A 22,605-nucleotide genomic window follows, 5' to 3' on the forward strand; every position below is an offset into this window, starting at 1 on the left:
CACCCATGGATCGTTTGTGACAAGCCTTGTGGGGGAAAGGCTATTCCACTGAGCAGGTACTGAGTTAGGTCAAATAAAAACCAGCCCTGTCAGTGCGGGTTTCTAGGGAGCTACCAGACAGGTTATAGAATTACAGTTCTTTGGGAATGGAGATTTTGGGGGAGTGTCAAACCTGTTCTGTATCCCCGGGTGACTGCTAGGTTGCTTGTGTTAATAGCTGCTAATTGCAAGACTGTTGCATTTCAAGATTACCATGCGGATGGGAATGGGGCAAATTAAAATTCCACACGATTTTTTCTTACAGAGATCCAGCCATTTTTCTCGAGGAAATAGGAAAAATCAGATTGTTGCAAGCCTTTGATTAATTTACAGAATAATGCAAAAGTTAATTTTGACAATTTTTGCCAGTACTCTTATTGTTTTTTATAAAGAAGTGAATTTGGGAGGTTTTTTTTGAAGCAATTATATTGAAACTTGTCCAGGAGAGAAACAGAAATTTCCCAGGTCCTTGTTCGTTGCCCCGCCCCCCAGGTCTATTGTTCAATTTTGATCACTATAGCTGTCTTTGAAAAAAGTCACATGGTTTTCTGATCCTTCATCCAATCCCTTAACTCTTAAAGAGAAAGGGGTTTGAAGTGTAAATATCCCCTTAGGTTTGATAATTAAGGATTTAATAATTTTTCCATTTCATCAGTTTGGATTTTAGAGCATTATTGTGTATCATTCATTCTTCTTAGAAACTTTTAAAGCTAACTCCCCCTCCTTGAGTTCACTAATATGTAACCATTGCACAGAGCAAGTTAATACACGATCACTTCCTTTGGTGAATGGATATCTCATAGCCAAATTGAACAAGGGAGAAACCTCTGAGCAATGAATTCCCATGAACTTCTTTTTAACCATTTGATTTATATGTTAAGGAAAAAAAATCTGAGTTGAAAACTCATGGTGAAGGAGCGGTCAGTGTTAGACCAAACACTAGAGTATTTTAAGTTATTTTACGCCTCTTACTTACCATGTCAGCATTTTCAGCTCTGAGGCTTCCTGTGAGTTCACACCTCTTCTCTTTTTTTCCCCTTTCTTTCCAGCCTCCCGGACTGTAGAAATTGCCCTCAGTCACACATCCAAACCTGGCAGCATAACTTCTGGGTTTTGTCTTACTCTTTTCCATCTTCTCCACTGCATCAAGCATGTTTCTTGGAGAGCATGACATTATTATAGAGCGTGGATGAGGTAGAGTAGAAAGTATCTGATAACGATGCACACGAAATGCCCCAGAGTTGATGTCTTCTGAATTATGAGTCTTGTTTAAACTATACTCTGTCTGCAAATTGTTCTTTTCTAACCAAAACCAAACCCCCAAACTCAAGAGCTATTAAAAAGAATTTTCTCCTTCCAGTGTGGAAAGAGACAACAAAGACACAGCATACACAGTCAGAAGTCAATTCTGGGGCAATAAGAACCGGTTGTTTTTGCCATGATTTCAAAGAGAAGGACTCCTACTTTTTGAAATTGCATGCATGCATGCAACAGGCCAGCGAGGTTTACTTTCAAGGGAGCCAGAGAGCTATAGGAAACAGCCACTCCGCTCCTAAAGGATGCACACAAAATCTCACCTGCTCCGAGATCCAGGGCAGAAGCAGTAATTGGAAATGAGTCTGGGTCAGACCCATTTGCTAATTTTGGAGAGCCTCCTGGAGAGGCAGGAGACAACTGGGAGCCACCCTGGGGACATAGACACTGGCCATAGCCATTTTGGGGAGCTCACTCAAACCGTGTGGACGCTGGTGCCGGTAAGTCCCATTTTGGACTCCTCCCTCTAGCTTATTAGAACCAGAACCCAGACCCTCCCACTGCTCAGCGGACACCAGTCCTGGGACGCCCCAGGCCAAACAGCTAACCAGGTGGAAACACAGCCTCGCCCACCAGCAGGCAGGCTACCACAGGACCCTCTTGAGCCTCAAGCCGCCAAGGACTCAGCCCCACCCACCAGAGACCCCAGGACCCAGCTCCACCCACCAGTGGGCTGACACTAGCCCCAGGACTCTGCCACACCCACCAGTGGGCAGGCACTAGCCCCAGGATCACCTGGGCCCTGACCTAACCCACCGGCCTATCAACACGAGCTCTGGACACTTTGGGCCCCTCAGCTAGCCACCCTGGGATCCAGCCCTACCCACCAGCAGGCCGACACCAGCTCCAGAAAATTCAGGAGCCCACAGCGAGCTATGTTGGGAACCGACCCTGCCCACCAGGGTTACTATCAAAAAGACCACAAATATCAAGTGCTGGAGAGAGTGTGGAGAGAAGGAACCCTCTTGCACTGTTGGTGGGAATGTAAATTGGTGCAACCACTATGGAGAACAGTATGGAGATTCCTCAAAGAATTGAAAATAGAACTACCATACAATCCAGCAATTCCATAGCCGTGACGGGAATTCCCTGTTGGTCCAGTGGTTAGGACTCTGCACCGTCACTGCCGAGGGCACGGGTTCCATCCCTGTTCAGGGAACTAAGATCCCACAAACCGTGCAGCATGGTCAAAACAAACAAACCAAAATAGCCATGATATGGAAGTAACCTAAGTGCCCATCAATAGATAAATGGATAAAGGAGATGTGATAATTTTATATACACACACATATACATATATATATAATGGAATATTATTCTGCCATGAAAAAGAATGAAATTGTTTTTTCACTCAGCCATTTGTGACAACATGGATGGACCTGGAGGGTATTATGCTAAGTGAAATAAGTCAGACAAAGACAAATACTGTATGATTTCACTTATATGTGGAATCTCAAAAACAAAACAAATTAACAAGCATAACACACAGAAATAGTCATAGATACAGAGAACAAACAGGTGGCTGCCAGAGGGGAGAGGGATGGGAAGAGGAGTGGTATAGGTGATGGAGCTTAAGAGGTACAGACTTACAGTTATAAAATAAAGAAGTCACAGGGATCTAACATACAGTATAGGGAATATAGTTAATAATAATATTATTATGTTTTTGTATAGTGACAGATGGTAACTAGAATTGTGATCATTTTATAAGAAATTTCAAATCACTATTACACACCTAAAACTAATATACCATTTTAAGTCAATTATACTTCAATTTTTTAAAAATCACAAATACTCGTTGGCAGAAAAGAATAAAACCAAACAAAACCCAAAAACAATCCATGGCAATTCTTTAACATTACAGGCGCCTATCCTAGCAATATTATTTGGGCAAATAAGAGACCGAACAAAATATTTTAAAAGGCAAATCTGGTGAGTAAGAAGTCTTTAGGGGGCTTTGAAAAGCTCAACATATTCCTGGGAATCTACAAGGCCACCTGCATGTCCTGGCCTGTGAGTATGCCCAGGGAAGATCTGAGAAGGTCCTAGTATTCCCCCCTCTGGCTAGCCTCGAGATTCTGCACAAGCAGAAAGTGAAGGCTAAGGGAGAGTTGTGAATTGTCTGTGAGAACATTGAAAGTAAGTCCCAGCATGCACAGAGAACCGCCCCCCAACCCCGGCAAAGGCTGGGAGACGTACTGGGTCAAGGAATTTCAGGACACGTATGTCCAATCGTTAGCTAATCACGAAGTTAACTGAGCAAAGACTTCAGTGACCATACACAACAGAGAATATTGACTCTAACTACTCCTGGAAAGTCACTAAACAAACAAACAGCAACAACGGTGACACCCACAATCCCAAACAGCAACAACAAACTCTAGTTGGGGTGGGAAGGGAGGGGATGGCCTGATTTTCAGAGTTTTCACAATGTATTATTATTTATTTTTATTTTTTTTGCGGTACGCGGGCCTCTCACTGTCGCGGCCTCTTCCGTTGCAAAGCACAGGCTCCGGACGCGCAGGCTCAGCGGCCATGGCTCACGGGCCCAGCCACTCCGTGGCACGTGGGATCTTCCCGGACCGGGGCACGAACCCGTGACCCTGCATCGGCAGGTGGACTCTCAACCACTGTGCCACCAGGGAAGCCCCACACAATGTATTATTTTAAATGCAGTATTTAATTTTTAAAACAACTATAAGATGTTCAAAGAAACAGGAAAGTATGGCCCATACTCAGGGGTATTTTGAAGCACATCACTGAAGAATTGAAAACCTCAGGTTTCCCTTCGGCATGCAGCTGGTGGGAACGACAGGCCATCTCCTTAAAACAGGCATCTCCTTGTTTTGTTCACTATGTGTTTGCTGGTGCTATTGAAGAAAATTTTTTTGTTTTTTTAGTCCGTTTTAGGAATTACAATGACTGAATGTTTGCAAAATGACTTTTTTTAAGAAAAGAAAGAAAAAGGAAAAATAATGCCAAACACAACTTTGTCTGAAAAGAAACACTTCACACTCTTTGCACAGGTAAGACTCCTGCCACACTCTGTTATATAGCTTGTTCTGCTACTTCCACGAGAAAGCGACCTCCTCAGGTAATCATCAGTCATTACCCACTACACAGACAGGCACTGATAACAAAGACTCCTCATGTTACCCTGAAGATGATTTTTAGTCATAGAGGAAAGACCATTATCAGAATCAGATCTCTGAATCACCACGTATTTTTTTAAGATTTTATCAAGAAATGGGAACAGGGTGGAGATCATTTCTCTACCACTCAGAAGAGGGAAATCTTTAAAAGCCCTTGAACTGTGAGCAGAAGTTTCCCTTTTTCTAAGAGAAAAAGAAAACCCATTCTTGTTTGGCTTTGGGGAAAAAACATATCCTTTAGTTGCATTACCTGCCAGTTAGTTACACGTACATGAACAAAATAAATCTTTCCATTTAAATGTCTACAGTCACCATCATGGATACTACTGAAAAATAATATGCTTTCTCAGCTCAGCTGCTGAGATGAAAAAGGAGAACAGGACTGGCATCCTTCTAACTTTTTTTGAAAACAGACTTCACTCTTTAGAGCAGTTTTAGGTTCGCAGCAAAACTGAGCAGAAGGTACAGAGATTCCCATATGTCCCCTGGCTCCACACACACAGTCTCCCCACCTGCCAACATCCTGCACAGAGAGGTACACTGGTTATAATCTATGAACCCGCATTGATACATGATTATCACCCAAAGTCCATACTCTACATAAAGGTTCATTCTTGGTGTTGCACCTTCTATGCATTTCACAAGTGTATAATAACAAATACCCACCATTATAGTATCGTGTGTAGTAGCTTCATTGCCCTAAAAATGCTCTGTGCTTCACCCCTTTATCCTTCCCTCCACTCTAACCCATGGCAACCACTGACCGTCGTCATGTCTCCAGAATTTTACCTTTTCCAAAATGTCATACAGTTGGAATCTTCCAGCATGTAGCCTTTTTGGATTAGCTTGTTCCACTTAGTGATATACATTTAAGGTTTCATAACCCATTTCTTTTTAGCACTGAATAACATTCCATTGGTTATGGAATGAAGCTGGTGTCATAGTTCCACATCTTTTCATGGTTTCATAGTTCATTTCTTTTTAGCACGGAATAATATGCCATTGTCTGAATGTATCACAGTTTATCTGTTCACCGACTGAAGGACATCTTGGTTGCTTCCAAGTTCTGGCAATTCTGAATAAAGCTACTATGTGCAGGTTTTTGTGTGGACATAAATTTTCAACTCATTTGGGTAAATTACCAAGTAATGAGATTGCTGGATTATATTGTAAGAGTATGTTTAGTTTTGTAGGAAACTACCAAACTGTCTTCCAAAGTGACTATACCATCTTGCATTCCCACCAACAATGAATGAGATTTCCTGTTGCTACTCATCCTTGCCAGCATTTGCTTTTACAGCGTCCTAGATTTTGGCCATTCTAATAGGTGTGTAGTGGTATCTCATTGTTGTTTTAATTTGCATTTCCCTAATGACATGTGATGTGGGGCATCTTTTCATATGCTTATTTGGGTTTTGTTTTTGTTTTTGTTTTTTGTCTGCATTGGGTCTTCATTGGTGCGTGTGGGCTTTCTCTAGTTGCGGCGAGCAGGGGCTACTCTTTGTTGTGGTGCGCAGGCTTCTCATTGCGGTGGCTTCTCTTGTTGCAGAGCGCAGGCTCTGGGAGCACGGCTTCAGTAGTTGCAGCACGTGGGCTCAGTAGTTGCAGTGCCCACGGGATATAGAGCGCAGGCTCAGTAGTTGTGGCACATGGGCTTACTTGCTCTGCGGCCTGTGGGATCTTTCCAGACCAGGGATTGAACCTGTGTCCCCTGCACTGGCAGGCGGATTCTTGACCACTGCTCCACCACGGAAGTCCCCATATGCTTATCTGTTATCTGTACATCTTCCTTGATGAAGTATCTGTTTAGATCTTTTGCCCATTTTTTAATAGAATTGTTTGTTTTCTTATGGTTGAGCTTCAAGAGTTCTTGGTATACTTTGGATAACAGTCCTTTATCAGATATGTCTTTTGCAAATATTTTTTTCCCAGTCTGTGGTGTCTACTTATTCTCCCAAGAGTTTTCACAGAGCAGAGGTTTTTAATTTGGATGAAGTCTAGCTTATCAATTATTTCTTTCATGAATCATGTCTTTGGTGTTGTATCTAAAAAGGCATCACCATACCCAAAGTCACATGGATTTTCCCCTGTTATCTTCTTGGAGTTTTATAGTTTTGTGTTTTACAGTTAGGTTTATGGCTAATTTTGAGTTAACTTTTGTGATGGATGTAAGTCTGTTTCTAGATTTTTTTTTTTTTGAATGTGGATGTCCAGTTGTTCCAGCAGGAATTGTTGAAAAGGCTACTTTTTCTCCATTGTATAGTCTTTGCTCTTTCGTCAAAGATCAGTTTACTGACCAGTTTGTGATTTTGTGAGTCATTTCTGAGCTCTCTATTCTCTTCCATTGATCTATGTATCTACTCTTTCACCAATACCACACTGTCTTGAGTACTGTAGCTTTATAGTAAGTTTTGAAGTTGGGTAGTGTCAGTCCTCTAACTTTCTTATTCTCTTTTAATATTGTTTTGGCTGTTCTATGTCTTTTGCCTCTCCATACATACTTTAGAATCAGTTTGTCCAAATCCTCATAATAACTCACTGGGATTTTGACTGGGATTGCATTGAATCTATAGATCAAGTTGGGAATTACTGACATGTGGACAACAGTGAGTCTTCCTATCCATGGATATGCAACATCTCTCCATTTATTTAGTTCTTCTTTGATTTCTTTCATATAGATCTCATACATATTTTGTTAGATTTATACCTGAGTATTTAATTTATGGAGGTCCTAATGTAAGTGGTATTGTGTTTTTTATTTCAAATTCCACTTGTTCATTGCTGGTATATAGGAAAGCAATTGACTTTTTTTTCTTTTTCTATTGAGGTATAATTGACATATAACATTATATTAGTGTCTGATGTACAACATAATGATTCAATATTTGTATAAATTGTGAAAAGACCACAATTAGTTACCATCCATCACCATACATAGTTACAATTTTTTTCCTTTTTCTTCTTGTGATGAGGACTTCTAAGATTGACTCTCTTAGCATCTTTCAAATATGCAATACAGTGTTATTAACTATAGTTGCCATGCTGTACATTACATCCCCAGGGCTTATGTATTTTATAGCTGGAAGTTTGTACCTTTTGACCCCCTTCACCTATTTCCCCCCCCACCCCACCTCCCTCCCCTCTGGCAACCATCACTCGGTCCTCTGTATCTATGGGGTTGATTTTGTTTTGTTTTGTTTTGTTTTAGGTTCCATATGTAAGTGAAATAATACAGTATTTGTATTTCTCTGTCTGACTTATTTCACTTAACATAATGCCCTTCAGGTCCATCCACGTTGTCGTGAATGGCAAAATTACATTCTTCCTTATGGCTGAATAGTATTCTATTGTGTGTGTGTGTGTGTGTGTGTGTGTCTGTCTGTCTGTGTATCTCACATCTTCTTTATCCATTCATCTGTTGATGGACACTTAAGTTATTTCCGTATATTGGCTTTTGTAAATAATGCTGCAATGAACATTGGGGTGCATATACCTTTTTGAATTAGTATTTTTGTTTTCTTTGGGTGAATATCTAGAAGTTACTGAATCATATGGTAGTTCTATTTTTAATTTTTTGAGAAACCTCCATACTGTTTTCCATAGTGGCTGCACCAATTTACATTCCCACCTACAATGCACCAGGGTTCCCTTTTCTCCACATCCTCACCAACAGTTGATATTCGTGGTCTCTTTTTTTTTTAGTTTTAATATTTTTTTATTGAAATATAATTGATTTACAATGTTGTGTTATTCATGGCCTTTTTGATAACAGCCATTCTGACAGGTGTGAGGTCATATCTTGTTATGGTTTTGATTTGCATTTATTTCCCTGATTAGTGATGTTGAGCATCTTATGTGTGTTTGCCATCTGTATGTCTTCTTTCGAAAATGCTCTTCCAATTCTTTAATCAGACTGTTTGACTTTTTTGCTATTGAATTGTATGAGTTCTTTATATTTTATATATTAACCCTTATCAGATATATGATTTGCAAATATTTTCTCCCATTCAGTAGGTTGCTTTTTCATTTTGTTGATGATTTCTTTTGCTGTGCAGATGCTTTTTAATTTGATGTAGTACCAGTTGTCTGTTTCTGTTTTTGTTGACTTTGCTTTTAGAGTCAGAGCCAAAAAATCATTGCCAAGACCAATGTCAAGGAGCTTACCACCTATGTTTTCTCCAGGAGTTTTATGGTTTCAGGTCTTACATTCAAGTCATATTCCATTTTGAGTTAATATTGTTGTATGGTGTAAGACAGTAGTCTAGTTTAATTCTTTTGCATGCAATTGATTTTTGAATATTGACCTTGAATCTTGCAACCTTGCTATAATTGCATGTTAGTTCCAGGAATTCCTTCAGGCTTTCTACATAGATAATCATGTCATCTGTGAACAAAGACAGTTTTATTTATTCCTTCCTAATCTGTTTACCTTTTATTTCTTTTTCTTACCTTATTAAAGTAGCTATGACTTTCCATAAAATGGTTAAAAGCAAAGGTGAGAGGGGACATCCTCTTCTTATTCCTGATCTTAGTCAGAAAACTTCAAGTTTTTCACCATTAAGTATAATGTTAGCTTTAGATTTTTTGTCAATATTCTTTATCAAGTTGAATAAGTTCCTTCTATTCCTAGTTTAGAGTTTCTATCATGAATGGGTGTTAGATTTTATCAAACGCTTTTTCTTCATTTATTGATAGGATCATGTGATATTTCTTATTTAGCCTGTTGATATGATTGTTTACATTAATTGATTTTTGAATGATGGATCAGCCTTGCATACCTGGGATAAATCTCACTTGGTCATGGTATATAATTCTTTTCATATATTGCTGGATTTGATTTGCGAATATTTTGCTGATCCTTTCAACTTTTAAATGCTGGAGGGCACAGTTAATATCAAAAAGGAAAGAACTGTGAATCTGTCATTCAACTTTAATGTCACCTAAATAGATATAACTTTTGATAGGCCTCTGAAATGACCCAGGTGTTCTCAGATTTCTCTTTTCAAAGAAGTCAACATGACCAAAACTCCTCAACAAGGTGAAAATAGAAGGGATTGTTTTTAGTCTGATAAAGTAACATAAAAAACCCTACAGAAGGGCTTCCCTGGTGGCGCAATGGTTGAGAGTCCGCCGGCCGATGTAGGGGACACGGGTTCGTGCCCCGGTCCGGGAAGATCCCACATGCCGCGGAGCGGCTGGGCCCGTGAGCCATGGCCGCTGAGCCTGCGCGTCCGGAGCCTGTGCTCTGCAACGGGAGAGGCCACAGCAGTGAGAGGCCCGCGTACCGTGCAAAAAAAAAAAAAAAAAAAAAGAAACCCTACAGAAAACCATCATACTTTATGGTGAAAATAGTGAATGATTTCCACCTCAATTTTAGAAGAACCTAAGGATGTCTACTATCATCATTTCTATTTACTTTTGTACTGAAGATCTTTTGTTGAAGAAATATTTGCCTACCCCAGGTCATCTACATGATGCAAAAAGTACTAAACATAAAAGAAAGATTGAGAATCTATGTTGAAAATAATGACCTAGCCAAAGAAGAACTCACTGATTTCTGGACAAAAATTTGACTACAATTGGCATTTAATTCTTTTTTTTTTTTTTTTTTTTTTTTTTTTTTTGCAGTACGCGGGCCTCTCACTGCTGTGGCCTCTCCCGTTGCAGAGCACAGGCTCCGGACGCGCAGGCTCAGCGGCCATGGCTCACGGGCCCAGCCACTCCGCGGCATGTGGGATCTTCCCAGACCGGGGCACAAACCCGTGTCCCCTGCATCGGCAGGTGGACCCTCAACCACTGTGTCACCAGGGAAGCCCGGCATTTAATTTTTAAAGTTGTGATGTTCTTTGAAATACATCTGCCTATCTTGGCCTTGTAAAGTGAACTATGGAAGCCTTAATCCTAATCACAACAATATATATATATACATTTTTTTTTTCGGTACGCGGGCCTCTCACTGTTGTGGCCTCTCCCGTTGCGGAGCACAGGCTCCGGACGCGCAGGCTCAGCGGCCATGGCTCACGGGCCCAGCCGCTTCACGGCACGTGGGATCTTCCTGGACTGGGGCACAAACCCGCGTCCCCTGCATCGGCAGGCGGACTCTCAACCACTGCGCCACCAGGGAAGCCCACAACAATATATTTTGAGAACTGGGATTTTCAACACTGTGACCATCCAAACAGAAGATCAAAACTGACTGGCTTCCCAACATGCATACATGTTGCCTTGACAAAGGACCTCCCCATAGTTTAATTATCTTATTCAAGCTAAGCAACTACTGCCTTCACACTAATGTCTTCAAAAAATAAAACCTAGTTTACCTTGCCAATATTTTAAATGTTTTTTGTCATTTAATGTGTTAATAAAGAATACATGTATTACTATAACACAAACTTTTAAATATTTTGATAATTATATTTCACTATAATTAGTTTATTTTGTAATCCAATTTATCTTATGCATTTAAAACATTATTAGGAGAAGAGTCCATAGGCTTCGCCAGACTGGCAAAAGGTCCATTGCACAGATAACCTTCAGAACCTCTTGAGGCTGAAAGCTCAGCCTCTGTGCACCGGTGCTGAATCAAATCTCAGAGACAGAGTTTTGGGTGAAGTAGAAAAGAATAGCTCTATTGCTTTGCCAGGCAAAAGGGGACACAGCGGGCTCCTGCCCTGAAAAACTGTATATCCCAACCCAGGAGGATCTGATGAGGAGTTTTATAGCAATGTTCAAGGGTAGGGTTGCTGATGAGATTAGGGTGTGTGCAGGGCCTGCACTCCTCTCATCTGGTCTCAGGTAATCTTCTGGATGAGTTTCTCTGGTTCCTTTAATGTAGCCTCAGGTGGTCTTCCTCTGGTGTGAAAAATGCTGACATCTTAAAGAGCTTAAAGACATTGCTGTGTGTATCCCTTGAGGGGGAACCAGGACCCTGCCCCAAGGCTGCACTACAGTTTCCTGGCTTCCCCTTCCCCATCCTTGCATCCCCTCCCTTCCCAGATTAGCAACTGTTGGAATCTGCCCCTTAGAACCCAGGGAAGGTCGTGGAGGCTGGAGTCCTACAAGAAACAGGGGACAGAAAGGCTTCCCTGCCCAGGAGCCCCACAGGGTCCCACTCAGTTTCACTCTGAGCTGGAAAGGTTGCGTTGGTGTGGAAATAAGTGTGGCCTGGCAGCTCACGGTTTTTCTGAAAGGAAGTTGGAATAGACTGCCTTTAATGAAGACAGCAGCATGCCCTCTGGTTATTGGAACCATCATGGGCAATCTCATGAGATTACTTATGATGTGAGTCTCCCATCACAGTAATTGGAAGACCACTTGCAGCTTCTTATGAAGTCAATGATCTCATCTACTAGCACTGATTTGGGCCATACAGCTACCTAGATTCTTTTTTTTTTTTCTTTCTTTCTTTTTCTTTCTTTTTTTTCAATGATCTCATCTACCAGCACTGATTTGGGCCATACAGCTACCTAGATTCTTTTTTTTTTCTTTCTTTCTTTCTTTTTCTTTCTTTTTTTTTCAATGATCTCATCTACTAGCACTGATTTGGGCCATACAGCTACCTAGATTCTTTTTTTCTTTCTTTCTTTCTTTTTCTTTCTTTTTTTTCAATGATCTCATCTACTAGCACTGATTTGGGCCATGCAGCTACCTAGATTCTTTTTTTCTTTCTTTCTTTCTTTTTCTTTCTTTTTTTTCAATGATCTCATCTACTAGCACTGATTTGGGCCATACAGCTACCAAGATTCTTTTTTTTTTTCTTTCTTTCTTTTTCTTTCTTTTTTTTTTTTTTGACCCTGATAGGATGCCCAGAACCCTATTTACAGTTGTTATAATAATGATTTCACACCATCAACGACAGGGTGATCACCTTGGCCACTTCCCCAGATTGATGTTACACACATTGCCTAATTCTTATGTTTACCTGTACCTTTTAGCCCCAGACATGGAATCAGTTGTTTGTTTTAGAGGAAAATAGTACTAGAGATCATAGTACTGGACATTAGCGTGTGTCATGGGGTGATATTGCTCCTGGGCGATTTTACTGGAAGAGCTAAACAGGTTTTTCTTTTAAAGGAATGATTTAATATTGACATTTCCAATCCAGTTGTAACAGGTCGGTGCTCCTATTAAAATTTTTGATTTCCTCTAAACTGAATATCTTGTACTTATCTTTTTCCTGATAAAATTAATATAATTATTTACTTTATCCCACAATTTAATTTTTAAAAAATACAGTATCAGTACAAATCTCAATTCTGAATATAATTCAGAACTTTCTAATAATTCCTTTTGGTTTTAGATGGTAGCTGGTTTTAGCTACTAATAGAAGGATGTCCTCTATTTTGAAATAATGGGAAAACCCTAGCAGATAAACAATAATTTATTTGTCATCATCCTCTGGTCCATCTATAATGACTTAATAGTTATAAATACAAGAGTCATATGATTTCTAACTAAATAAACCAATTCTAACTCTTACTGTTTAATTTCTAGTAACATCAAAATTCTTATGTTCTAGTATATATTTTTTTTAACTTTGTTACATCCTGGTCTTATCTCCAAAGATTTTAAATTTTGCACACTTTTCATACCTATAAACTTTTGTCGTTTTAAATGTGCAACATTCTCTTATAAATTTAAAATATAATAACTTATTCTAAAGTGTAGCATATCCATCCAAATGATTCTCCCAGTTAGTATTATTAGTATTTTTTTTTTTTTTTTTTTTTTTATTCAATCTTTACAATACTAGATTTTATTATCCTTATTGCTGAAGTGCAGAAAGTTTAAATTATTCACACAAGGTAACAGCTAGTCAATAGCAGAGCGTATTATTAGTATTATTTTAACCAATGCCCATCAAAATTTTTAATTTTCCTGCAGAGAAGGTACCTACTACCAATTAGCAAGAAACAATACAATACAGGCTTTTGAGGTTTTGTTCAAAAGATTCCTGGGTGAAATTCACATTATCAGGATCCTTATTTTAATTACAGATGAACATAGTGTAGAATTGCAAATTCTCAGAAGTCACTGAATAAATACAAATATCGGTTACTTTCAAATTATGAGTTCAAATTCCCCCAAGCCAATTTAAAATATTATAATATATAACCAAAGCATATGAAAGGAAAAAACAAAAACAAAAAATAAACACTGACTGTAAAATGAATCTTACTCAGAATGTTCAAGAGGAAAATTTTATAGATTCATATAAGTCCAGGGTCCTGCTAGAACTATTTCCTTCTTAAAAGACACTATTTTTTTTCCCATTATAATACACTTTAATTGCAACTGAAATCCCATGTTTTATCACATTTGCATAGTATTTAGCATTTTTGGTTTTAGTGTAAAAATCCAAATACTGTACACCAAATTTCCAATTTTTCACTCTGTAATAACTGCATGTATCACTATAGAATGAAACACAAAATTATATTCTTTAAAATCAAGGTAAATCCATAGATCTCTCCAGTTTTATTGCAATGTTTAAAAAAAAAACTTGAAATTTAAAGGGCATTTGATACAAAAATCCTCAAATTTGGAAAAAACAGTTTTGGCAGAAAAAGAAATATTATTTTTAAATGAGCATATTGCCAAAGAATGGCAACTCTCTGATCCTTTTTAGAATCTAGTTTTTTGCCTTTGGAAGACTGGAAGACCTTGGTCTCATGCCAAGCTTCTTATCAATTCTTTGGTTTCTTCTTATTGGCCCAAATATAAATTCCCTTCTTGAGCTTTAAACTCTGCTGGGGGAGAAAAAGGATCATTGCTTTAAAAACAGTTTAATTCACCTAACTGTTATAATTTCATTCACAGACATTCTGGCTAAAAATCATCAAGTACATGAAATCAAAATGGCCCCGTCCATGGTCTTCTTCCCACAGCAGCTCGGCATGGCCTGGGCGGCACCTGGAGCAACACAGATTGGGGGGCAACTGGACCAGGGCATGCATTCCAGTGTAAGACCCTTCAAGGGGTACTTTTACATCTTCCTTATCTTCCCTCTGCTGCCAAGGATCCTGGGGCTTAGCTGTTTCCAGTTGAGGAAGCCTCCATCCTGCCAGAAGAAAAGAGTTCAGGTGGGGAAGAATATGTCCTCTTCTGTGGTTTAAAAAACTAAAAATAAAATCCCTATGTGCCTTCTGCCAGCTGGCATGGACCTCCTGGCTTGTCTCTCCACTATCTTCCCTCCTTTGACCCAAGGGCAAATCTAAACCCCTTACATTGGCCCTCAAGGACTGTATGACTCAGCTTCTGCTCCCCGCTGAGGGGTCACACGTATGCCCCGTGCATCATGTTTTGTGATTGCTTCGTTCTGCTTTCATGTATAGTTTCCTAGGGCCGCCATAACAAAGTACCACAAACTGAGTGGCTTCAACGACAGAAATTTACTGGCTCACTTTTCTGGAGGCTAGAACAAGATCAAGGTGTCAGCAGAGTTGGTTCTCTCTGAGGACTGTGATGGAAGGATTTGTTCCATGCCTTTCTTCTAGCTTCTGATGGTTTGCAGGCAATCTCTGGCATTCCTTGGCTTGTAGAAGCATCACCTTGCTATCTGCCTTCAAGTTTATGTAGTGTTCTCCCTGTGTGCGTCTTGAATAAAAAACAAATTCAACTGAGTAAATTTTAAAGATCTTATTGGCTCTATTCAAACATTCATGAATCAAGCAGCATCCAATCTAGTAGATGGAAAAGCTTCCTGAAGAGTTATACAAGGCAAGAGATTTTATAGGCAGAAGGGAGCAGGAATAAAGAAGTTGCAGGAGGCAAAACAGCAGATTGGTTATTGCAAGATTACTTCCCTTATAGGGGATGGCAGGGGCCTGCCAGGCAGATTACCTGACTGGTGCTGGTCAGGCTATTCCTGATTGACTGGTGTAAGATTCCATTTCTGGGAGAGCCGAAACTGTAATTAAGTCTTGGTTTCGTGACTTGGGGCTCAGCATAAGTGGCTCCACTTGGGGCCTCTTGTCTGTTTTCAACAGTCTTCACTATGTCTTCCTTCTATGTGCGCCTGTCTCTGTGTCCAAATTTCCCTAATAAGTACACCAGTCATACTGGATCAGGGCCCAGTCTAATGACCTCATTTCCTCTTGATACCTCTATAAAGACTGTATTTCCAAATAAGGTCACATTCTGAGGTCCTGGAGGTCACAGTTGGTGGGACACAATTCAACCCATAACACTTTGGCCTCCTCTGACACCTGTCATATAGTAAGTGTTCAGTAAGTATTTGCTGAATAAATGAACAAATAGTTTCCAATCCCAATTCCTATGGACGTCTCTCAAACCAAGTAAAATATGAACTGAGCACACACTACAGGTAAAGCACTGGATACAATTTTATTTGTTATTGAAGATATTAACAATCCTGCTTGGAGTTCTCCCTAATTCTAAAGCATGAGTGCCTACACACTTGGGGAACAGACACCAAGTTATGTTACAAGAATTTGGAAGAAAAGTTAATTTTTGCCCCAGCACATTAAGGACTTCAAATGGACATAAACATCTTGGAAGATTTTCTGAAGAGCTAGGAAATAAATATCTAGGGCTCATGGTAAATGGAAACTGCTAAGCAAGAACAGCTCTTAAGTTGTTCCCTGCTAAACGGAGAACGAGGCTCCCAGAGTTTTCCCTTTAAGAACTGCAATAGCTCTTGGACTTCACTGGTGGTCCAGTGGCTAAGACTCCACGTTCCCAATGTAGGCAGCCCGGGTTCGATCCCTGGTCAGGGAATTAGATCCCGTGTGCCGCAACTGAGACCTGACGCAGCCAAATAAATAAATAAATAAATGTTCAAAAAAAAAAACCCAAAGAATCGCAGTAGCTCTCAAATTGATCCTCTGGTATAAAATGGAGTAAGGATTTACATTTTTCTGTGCACCTTTCTTTTTCTTCCTGATGTTTTGGTAGGATCTAACAGAAGGATGTACTTGAATTCTCTGGACTCTGAATCCAGCAACATGGCACTACATATTGTAGAAGCAGAAGGGGCCTAGAGGCAACAGTGATATTCAAACCTGTCCACTTAGGGCCACAGAGGATTCTGTCTCAGGAGTGTCACAAGTCCTCCTGCCTGCGGGAAAAGCATCACAATCCCACCTGGAGGAAGAAAGGCCCACAATCCATGTGGCTTCTGATGGAGGCTGAGGGGAGGGAGACAGTCCACTCTGTGGAGGGGGCAGGGTCTGATGGGGGGAGATGCTGCTGCTGCTACATTTCCGGGGGGCGGGGGGTGAATGGGCTGAGACAGAGAGGCTGCACATCGAACACCTGTCTGCCTCCAGGATGCTGGAGAGGGAGGTGGGTCTGCGCTGAGGTACCAGAGGGGGTGTGTGGGCACGAGGGCCTGTGTCCTCAGGCCCTGTAAATTCTATGTGTCCCCGACTGACTCGGACCCAACCCATTCTATTCCTTGTGGTTTATGAAAGGGGCAGCTATACACTGACCATCCTGCTGTGGCCACAAAGAGACCATGGCAAAAGCTGCAGGAGATGATCCCAAGCTTCTTGAGGGACCTCAGAAATCCCCAAGAACTCTCTCTGGGTATCAGAGATGCCGGGATGAAGGACAGTAGGAAATAAACATTGTGAGTGGACAGAGAACTTGTGTGAAATATAGTTACATACATAAAAGATAAAAGTCCACCTGTGGAGGACTTCCCTGGTGGTCCATGGTTAAGTCTCCGCGCTTCCAGTGCAGGGGGCCACGGGCTCGATCCTTGGTCGGGGAACTAAGATCCCACATGCCCCTCTGTTCGTTCGGCCAAAAACGAAAAGTCTACCTGTGGAAACTTGGGCAATCCATTTAACATGCAGAACCTAAATTTTATTACCTATATAAGAGGAGTGATAATGTCTACTCCTTAACACTTAAGGACCATACAACGTAATCTGAGTGCTGGAATTCAATTCTATTCAAAAGCTGTCTTCCACCTACTAGCTGAATGATGTCTAAGTAGACTTTAGGTGGGTGCTACTTGAATCACACTACTGAAGCAGCTACTTTGTATTTAGCACTTGGAGGAAAGACAAGACACACACATTAAACACCTAGGGAAAAAGGCAAAACAACAAGAAAGTGAGATTGTAAGAATAGATCAGAAATTTAGAGAAAAGAAAGCTCACTGCTGTCTGGAGTAATCAAAGAAATTTCACAGGGACTTGAACGAGGCCCTCAAGGAAACTTGGGCCTTGGCCTGACGGCAGGCTGAGAATGGTGGGGAGGGAAAGAAAGAGGAAGCATGCACCTGTGAGGGACAGTGGAAAGTAAAGTTAGATGGATGAAGTGACTGTTCCAGGTTGGGAAGTTTGAATCTGATCCAATAAGCAATCAAAGTCGTTTTAGATCTTGTGTGCAAACAAATGACAGAGGAATGATGTTGGAGCAGAAGTCTGGTGGCATCCCCAGGACAGGAATTTTGAAAGCTATTTCAATGGCCCAGGTTTAAAAAGCAAGAAACAACAAAGCATCAGTTCTCTAGTGGTCAGTGGTAAGCTGTGTTGATATCTTGTACCCACAGATATGACGTGATGAAAAGGCACCTCACCTCTGCGGTATTCTCCGCCCGAATCCATAACCTCAGCCTCACCAGGAGAAGACATCAGACAAACCCAATCTGAGGGACAGTCTACAAAAACCAGTGCTCTTCAAAAGTGTCAAGGTCATGAAAGACAAAAGACCAAGAAACTGTCACAGATTAGAGGAGATAAGATTAAGGTCTAAGTGGGGTACCCTGGATCGGCTGCTGGAACAGAAAAGTCATGGTGGAACAACTGGTGAGATCCAAACAAAGTCAGCAACATAGTTCATAGTTTTGTTTCAGTATTATTTGTTTAGTTTTGATGGTTATATATGCTGTTTGCTTTAGGGGAAGATGAGTGAAGGGTGTGTGAGAATTCTCTGTACTACCTCTGTAAGTCTTCTGTAAGTCTAAAATTAATTTTAATTTAAAAATAACTACCGGGCTTCCCTGGTGGCGCCGTGGTTGAGAGTCCGCCTGCCGATGCAGGGGACACGGGTTCGTGCCCCAGTCCGGGAAGATCCCACATGCCGCGGAGCGGCTGGGCCCGTGGGCCATGGCCGTTGAGCCTGCGCGTCCGAAGCCTGTGCTCCGCAACGGGAGAGGCCACAACAGTGAGAGGCCCGCGTATCGCAAAAAAAATAAATAAATAACTACCAGTTCCTCTACCTTTCAGCCAGGTGGGCAAATATTGCAAAGCATGAATTTCAGGATTAAGGGGTCTTGTATGGCCTCAGGCTCTGCTGCTCCTAACCTGTACAGCTTTTTCTGGGCAAATGATTTACACTCTCCATGCTGGCTAATTTTATGTGTCAACTTGATTGGGCCACAGGATGCCCAGATAGCTGGTTAAACAGTATTTCTGGGTGTGTCTGTCAGGGTCTTTCCAGAAGTGATTAGCATCTGAGGTGGGGGACTAAGGAAAGCAGATGGCCCTCCCCAGTGTGGGTGGGTACCATCCAACCTATTGAGGGCCTGAATACAACAAAAAGAGGAAGGTTGAATTCCCTCTCTGCCTGACTGCTGAGCTGGAACATCCATCTTCTCCTGTCCTGGTGCTCCTGGTTCTCAGGCCATTACACTCAGACTGGAATCTACATCTTGGTTCTCCAGCTCTTAGGCCTTTGGGCTACATCAGTGGCTTTCCTGGGCCTCCAGCCTGCACACGGCAGATCGTGGGACTTCGCTATATCCCATGAGCCAATACCTTATGATAAATAAACAAATATCCATCCTACTGGTGTTGGGAAAACTGGATATCTACATGCAAAAGAACAACTTTGCACTCATCTTACACCATTAACAAAAATTAAACTCAAAATGGATTGAAGACTTAAAGCTATGAGCTAAAACTATAAAACTCTTAGAAAAAAACATGGGAGAAAGCTTCACGACATCAGATCAGGCAATGATTTCTTGGATATGATACTAAAAACACAGGCAACAAAAGAAAAAAATAGATAAATCTGACATCATCAAAATATAAAAATCTGTGCAGCAATGGCATCAACCGAGTGAAAAGACAATCCACAGAATGGAAGAAAATATTCGTAAATCATGTATCTCAGCGGTCCCCAACCTTTTTGGCACCAGGGACTCGTTTCATGGAAGACAGTTTTTCCACAGACTGGGGTGGGGGTCAGGGGGGATGGTTGTGGGATGATTCAAGCATGTTATGTTTATTGTGCACTTTATTTCTATTATTATTACATTGTAATATATAATGAAATAATTATACACCTCACCATAATGCTGACAGGAGGCGGAGCTCAGGCAGTAATGAGAGCAATGGGGAGCGGCTGTAAATACAGATGAAGCTTCACTCACTGGCCTGCCGCTCACCTCCCGCTGTGCGGCCCGGTTCCTAACAGGCCACGGACTGGTACTGGTCCAGGGGTTGGGGACCCCGATATATCTGATAAGGAGTTAACACCCTGAATATATAAAGACTGCTACAACTCAACAACAACAACAAAAAACGCAAGTAATCCTATTAAAACATAGGCAAAGGACTTGAACAGACATTTCTCCAAGTAAGATATACAAATGGCCAATAAGCACATGAAAAGATGTTCAACCTCATCCATTATTAAGGAAAAGCAAATCAAACCACAATGAGATACTACTTCAAACCTTTTAGGACAGCTATTAGCAAACGCAGAAAATAAGTGTTGGCAAGGATGTAGAGAAATTGGAGCCCTTGTGCGTTGCTTATGGAAATGTAAATTGGGGCAACCATTATAGAAGAAAGTATGCAGTTCCTCAAAAAATTAAACATAGAACTACCATACCTACGATCCAGCAATTCCACTGTTGGGTGTATACCCAAAAGAACTGAAAGCAGAGACTTGAACAGATATTGTACCCCACGTTCATAACAGCATTATTCACAACAGCCAAAAAGTGGAAACAACCCATGTCCACCAATGGATGAATGGATAAACAAAATGTGGTATATACATATAATGGAATATTATTATTCAGCCTTAATAAGAAAGTTCTGACACATGCTACAACCTTGAACAGCCATGTTTGAGCCACTATACTAAGTGAAATGAGTCACAAAAGGACACATTGTTTGATTCCACTTATATGAGATACCTAGAGTACTCAAATGCATAGAGACAGAAGGTGGAGTGGTGGTTGCCAAGGGCTGAGGGAAGAGGGGAATGGGAAGTTACTTTTTAATGTCTATGGAGTTTCAGTTTGGGAAGATGAAAAAGTTCTGGAGATGGCTGGTGGTGATGGCTGCACAACGATGTGAATGCACCTAATGCCACCCAGCTGCACATTTAAAATGGTTAAAATGTAAATTATGTTATGTATATTTTGTTCCCCAAAGCTTTAAAAAATACAGCAGGACTGGCTTGATGCATTTTGGAGAAGTGTGAGGACAACATAGGCTGTTCTTTAAAGCATAAATAATGGGACACCTAGTAGGGGCTCCTTCCCTTCCTAAATTCGATTATTAACTGTACCCAGGAATCAATCTCTTAAACAGAGGGAAACTCTGCAGCAATATTAAACTCGATTATAATGATTTGTTTACTGTATGCATTCCTATTAGCATTGCCTTCCTTGCCAGAAGTTTTGCCTTAAACACACACACACACACACACCACACCATGCTTAAAACATTAAAACCTCAAAAATAGGACAGAAAAAAAAAAAAAAAAGCCGAGAAAAGCAACAGAAGGCAGCATCACACCCTCAGAGCTACTGGTTTTACTCGGGATGGTCCGTTTTTAGCTTCCAAGAGCTACCGCGCACCGCTGCTGTTGTGTCGCTAAGGTTATAATCATCCATAAACGCGCGACTGGATTAGAAGGATTTCTAGCTTCTGAGATTCTACGTCTAAGCAACGCAGACTTGGTGTGTCCTTAAACTGGCAAGGGAGCAGTCACAGCTCGCGACCCGTCTTTGGCTCCCACGGCCCCAAAAGCGCAGCGCTCCCCTGTCTCCCTCGTCTCGCCCTTCTTCCTTTCCACCTCCTCTCCTCCTCTTTCCTCTTTCGTTCTTTCAAGTGATGAGCTCGCGCAACCACAAACCCACTCACACAAACAAGTCATCCCTCTTTAGAAAAACTTTAAAGAGGCGAGAATCAGGGAAGACCTGGAAGCGGGGTGGACCCTCCAACTCCTCCCTCGCACCCCGTTAAGAACAGCCCACCGCCGGCGCCCAGGCTCCCCGGACGGGCCGGGCCCGCGGCCGGTGCCCGGTCCCCAGCGGGAACAACCTCCCCACTGTTCCCGCCCGGAGCGGCTGCCAGCCGCCAGCCGCGCCCCGGCAGCCCGGCGGGCCGGGGTCGTATCGGGTGACCGCGCGGGCGTGCGCCTGGCCGTGGGGCCGGCCTCCGGGCCGCAGGAGAGCCCGCCCAGGCCCGGCCCCGCCTCGCCTCGCCTCGCCCGCCCGCCCGCTCGCCGGCCCGGGCCCTTGACTCCGGCGCCCGCCGCGCTCGCCACCGCACGCCTCCACCCGCGCGGCTCGCCAGCACTCACCGCGCTCGCGCCCTCGCCGGCAGCTGCAGCCATGGGTCCCCGAGGCGCACGCGCCTCAGCGCTGGGGCTGCTCGCGCTTGGCGCGGTGCTGTGGCCCGCGGCAGGCGGCTGGGAGCTCACCATACTGCACACCAACGACGTGCACAGCCGGATGGAGCAGACGAGCGAGGACTCGAGCAAGTGCGTCAACGCCAGCCGCTGCGTGGGCGGCGTGGCACGGCTCGCCACGAAGGTGCGCCAGATCCGCCGCGCAGAGCCCCACGTGCTGCTGCTCGACGCCGGCGACCAGTACCAGGGTACCATCTGGTTCACCGTGTACAAGGGCACCGAGGTGGCGCACTTCATGAACGCCTTGGGCTACGATGCCATGGTAAGACGGCGAGCCCGGGAAGCTCGGGAGCCCCCTGGGTAGAGTCCCCAGACCGAGAGAGAAGCCGGGGTGGAGGAGCCGCCGACGGCTAGGCACGGGTGGCGAGCCTGGGACCGGGGCGCAGAGCCATGTGGGGAGAAAGCGAGACTCCCCGTCAGTGTGCCAGGTGGACGCAGACATAGACGTCCCTTGGCCGATTCGTCTTAA

At 42.4% G+C, this 22,605-nt stretch overlaps 1 protein-coding gene across 2 annotated transcripts in view; it reads left to right on the forward strand.

The window, feature by feature from the left end:
- Window positions 1-22,059: 22,059 nt before the first annotated feature.
- NT5E (5'-nucleotidase ecto) overlaps window positions 22,060-22,605 on the forward strand; it is a gene marked incomplete at its 5' end in the record, with an annotated part of 43,638 nt that continues 43,092 nt past the window's right edge. For both annotated transcript variants that reach the window (XM_079716806.1, XM_079716807.1), the window contains one exon: window positions 22,060-22,398. In XM_079716806.1, coding sequence (XP_079572932.1) covers window positions 22,060-22,398 — 339 coding nt within the window. The remainder of the gene's footprint in view (window positions 22,399-22,605) is intronic.

The sequence above is a fragment of the Hyperoodon ampullatus genome (assembly GCF_949752795.1).
Source record: "Hyperoodon ampullatus genome assembly, chromosome: 12".
NCBI lineage: Eukaryota > Metazoa > Chordata > Mammalia > Artiodactyla > Ziphiidae > Hyperoodon > Hyperoodon ampullatus.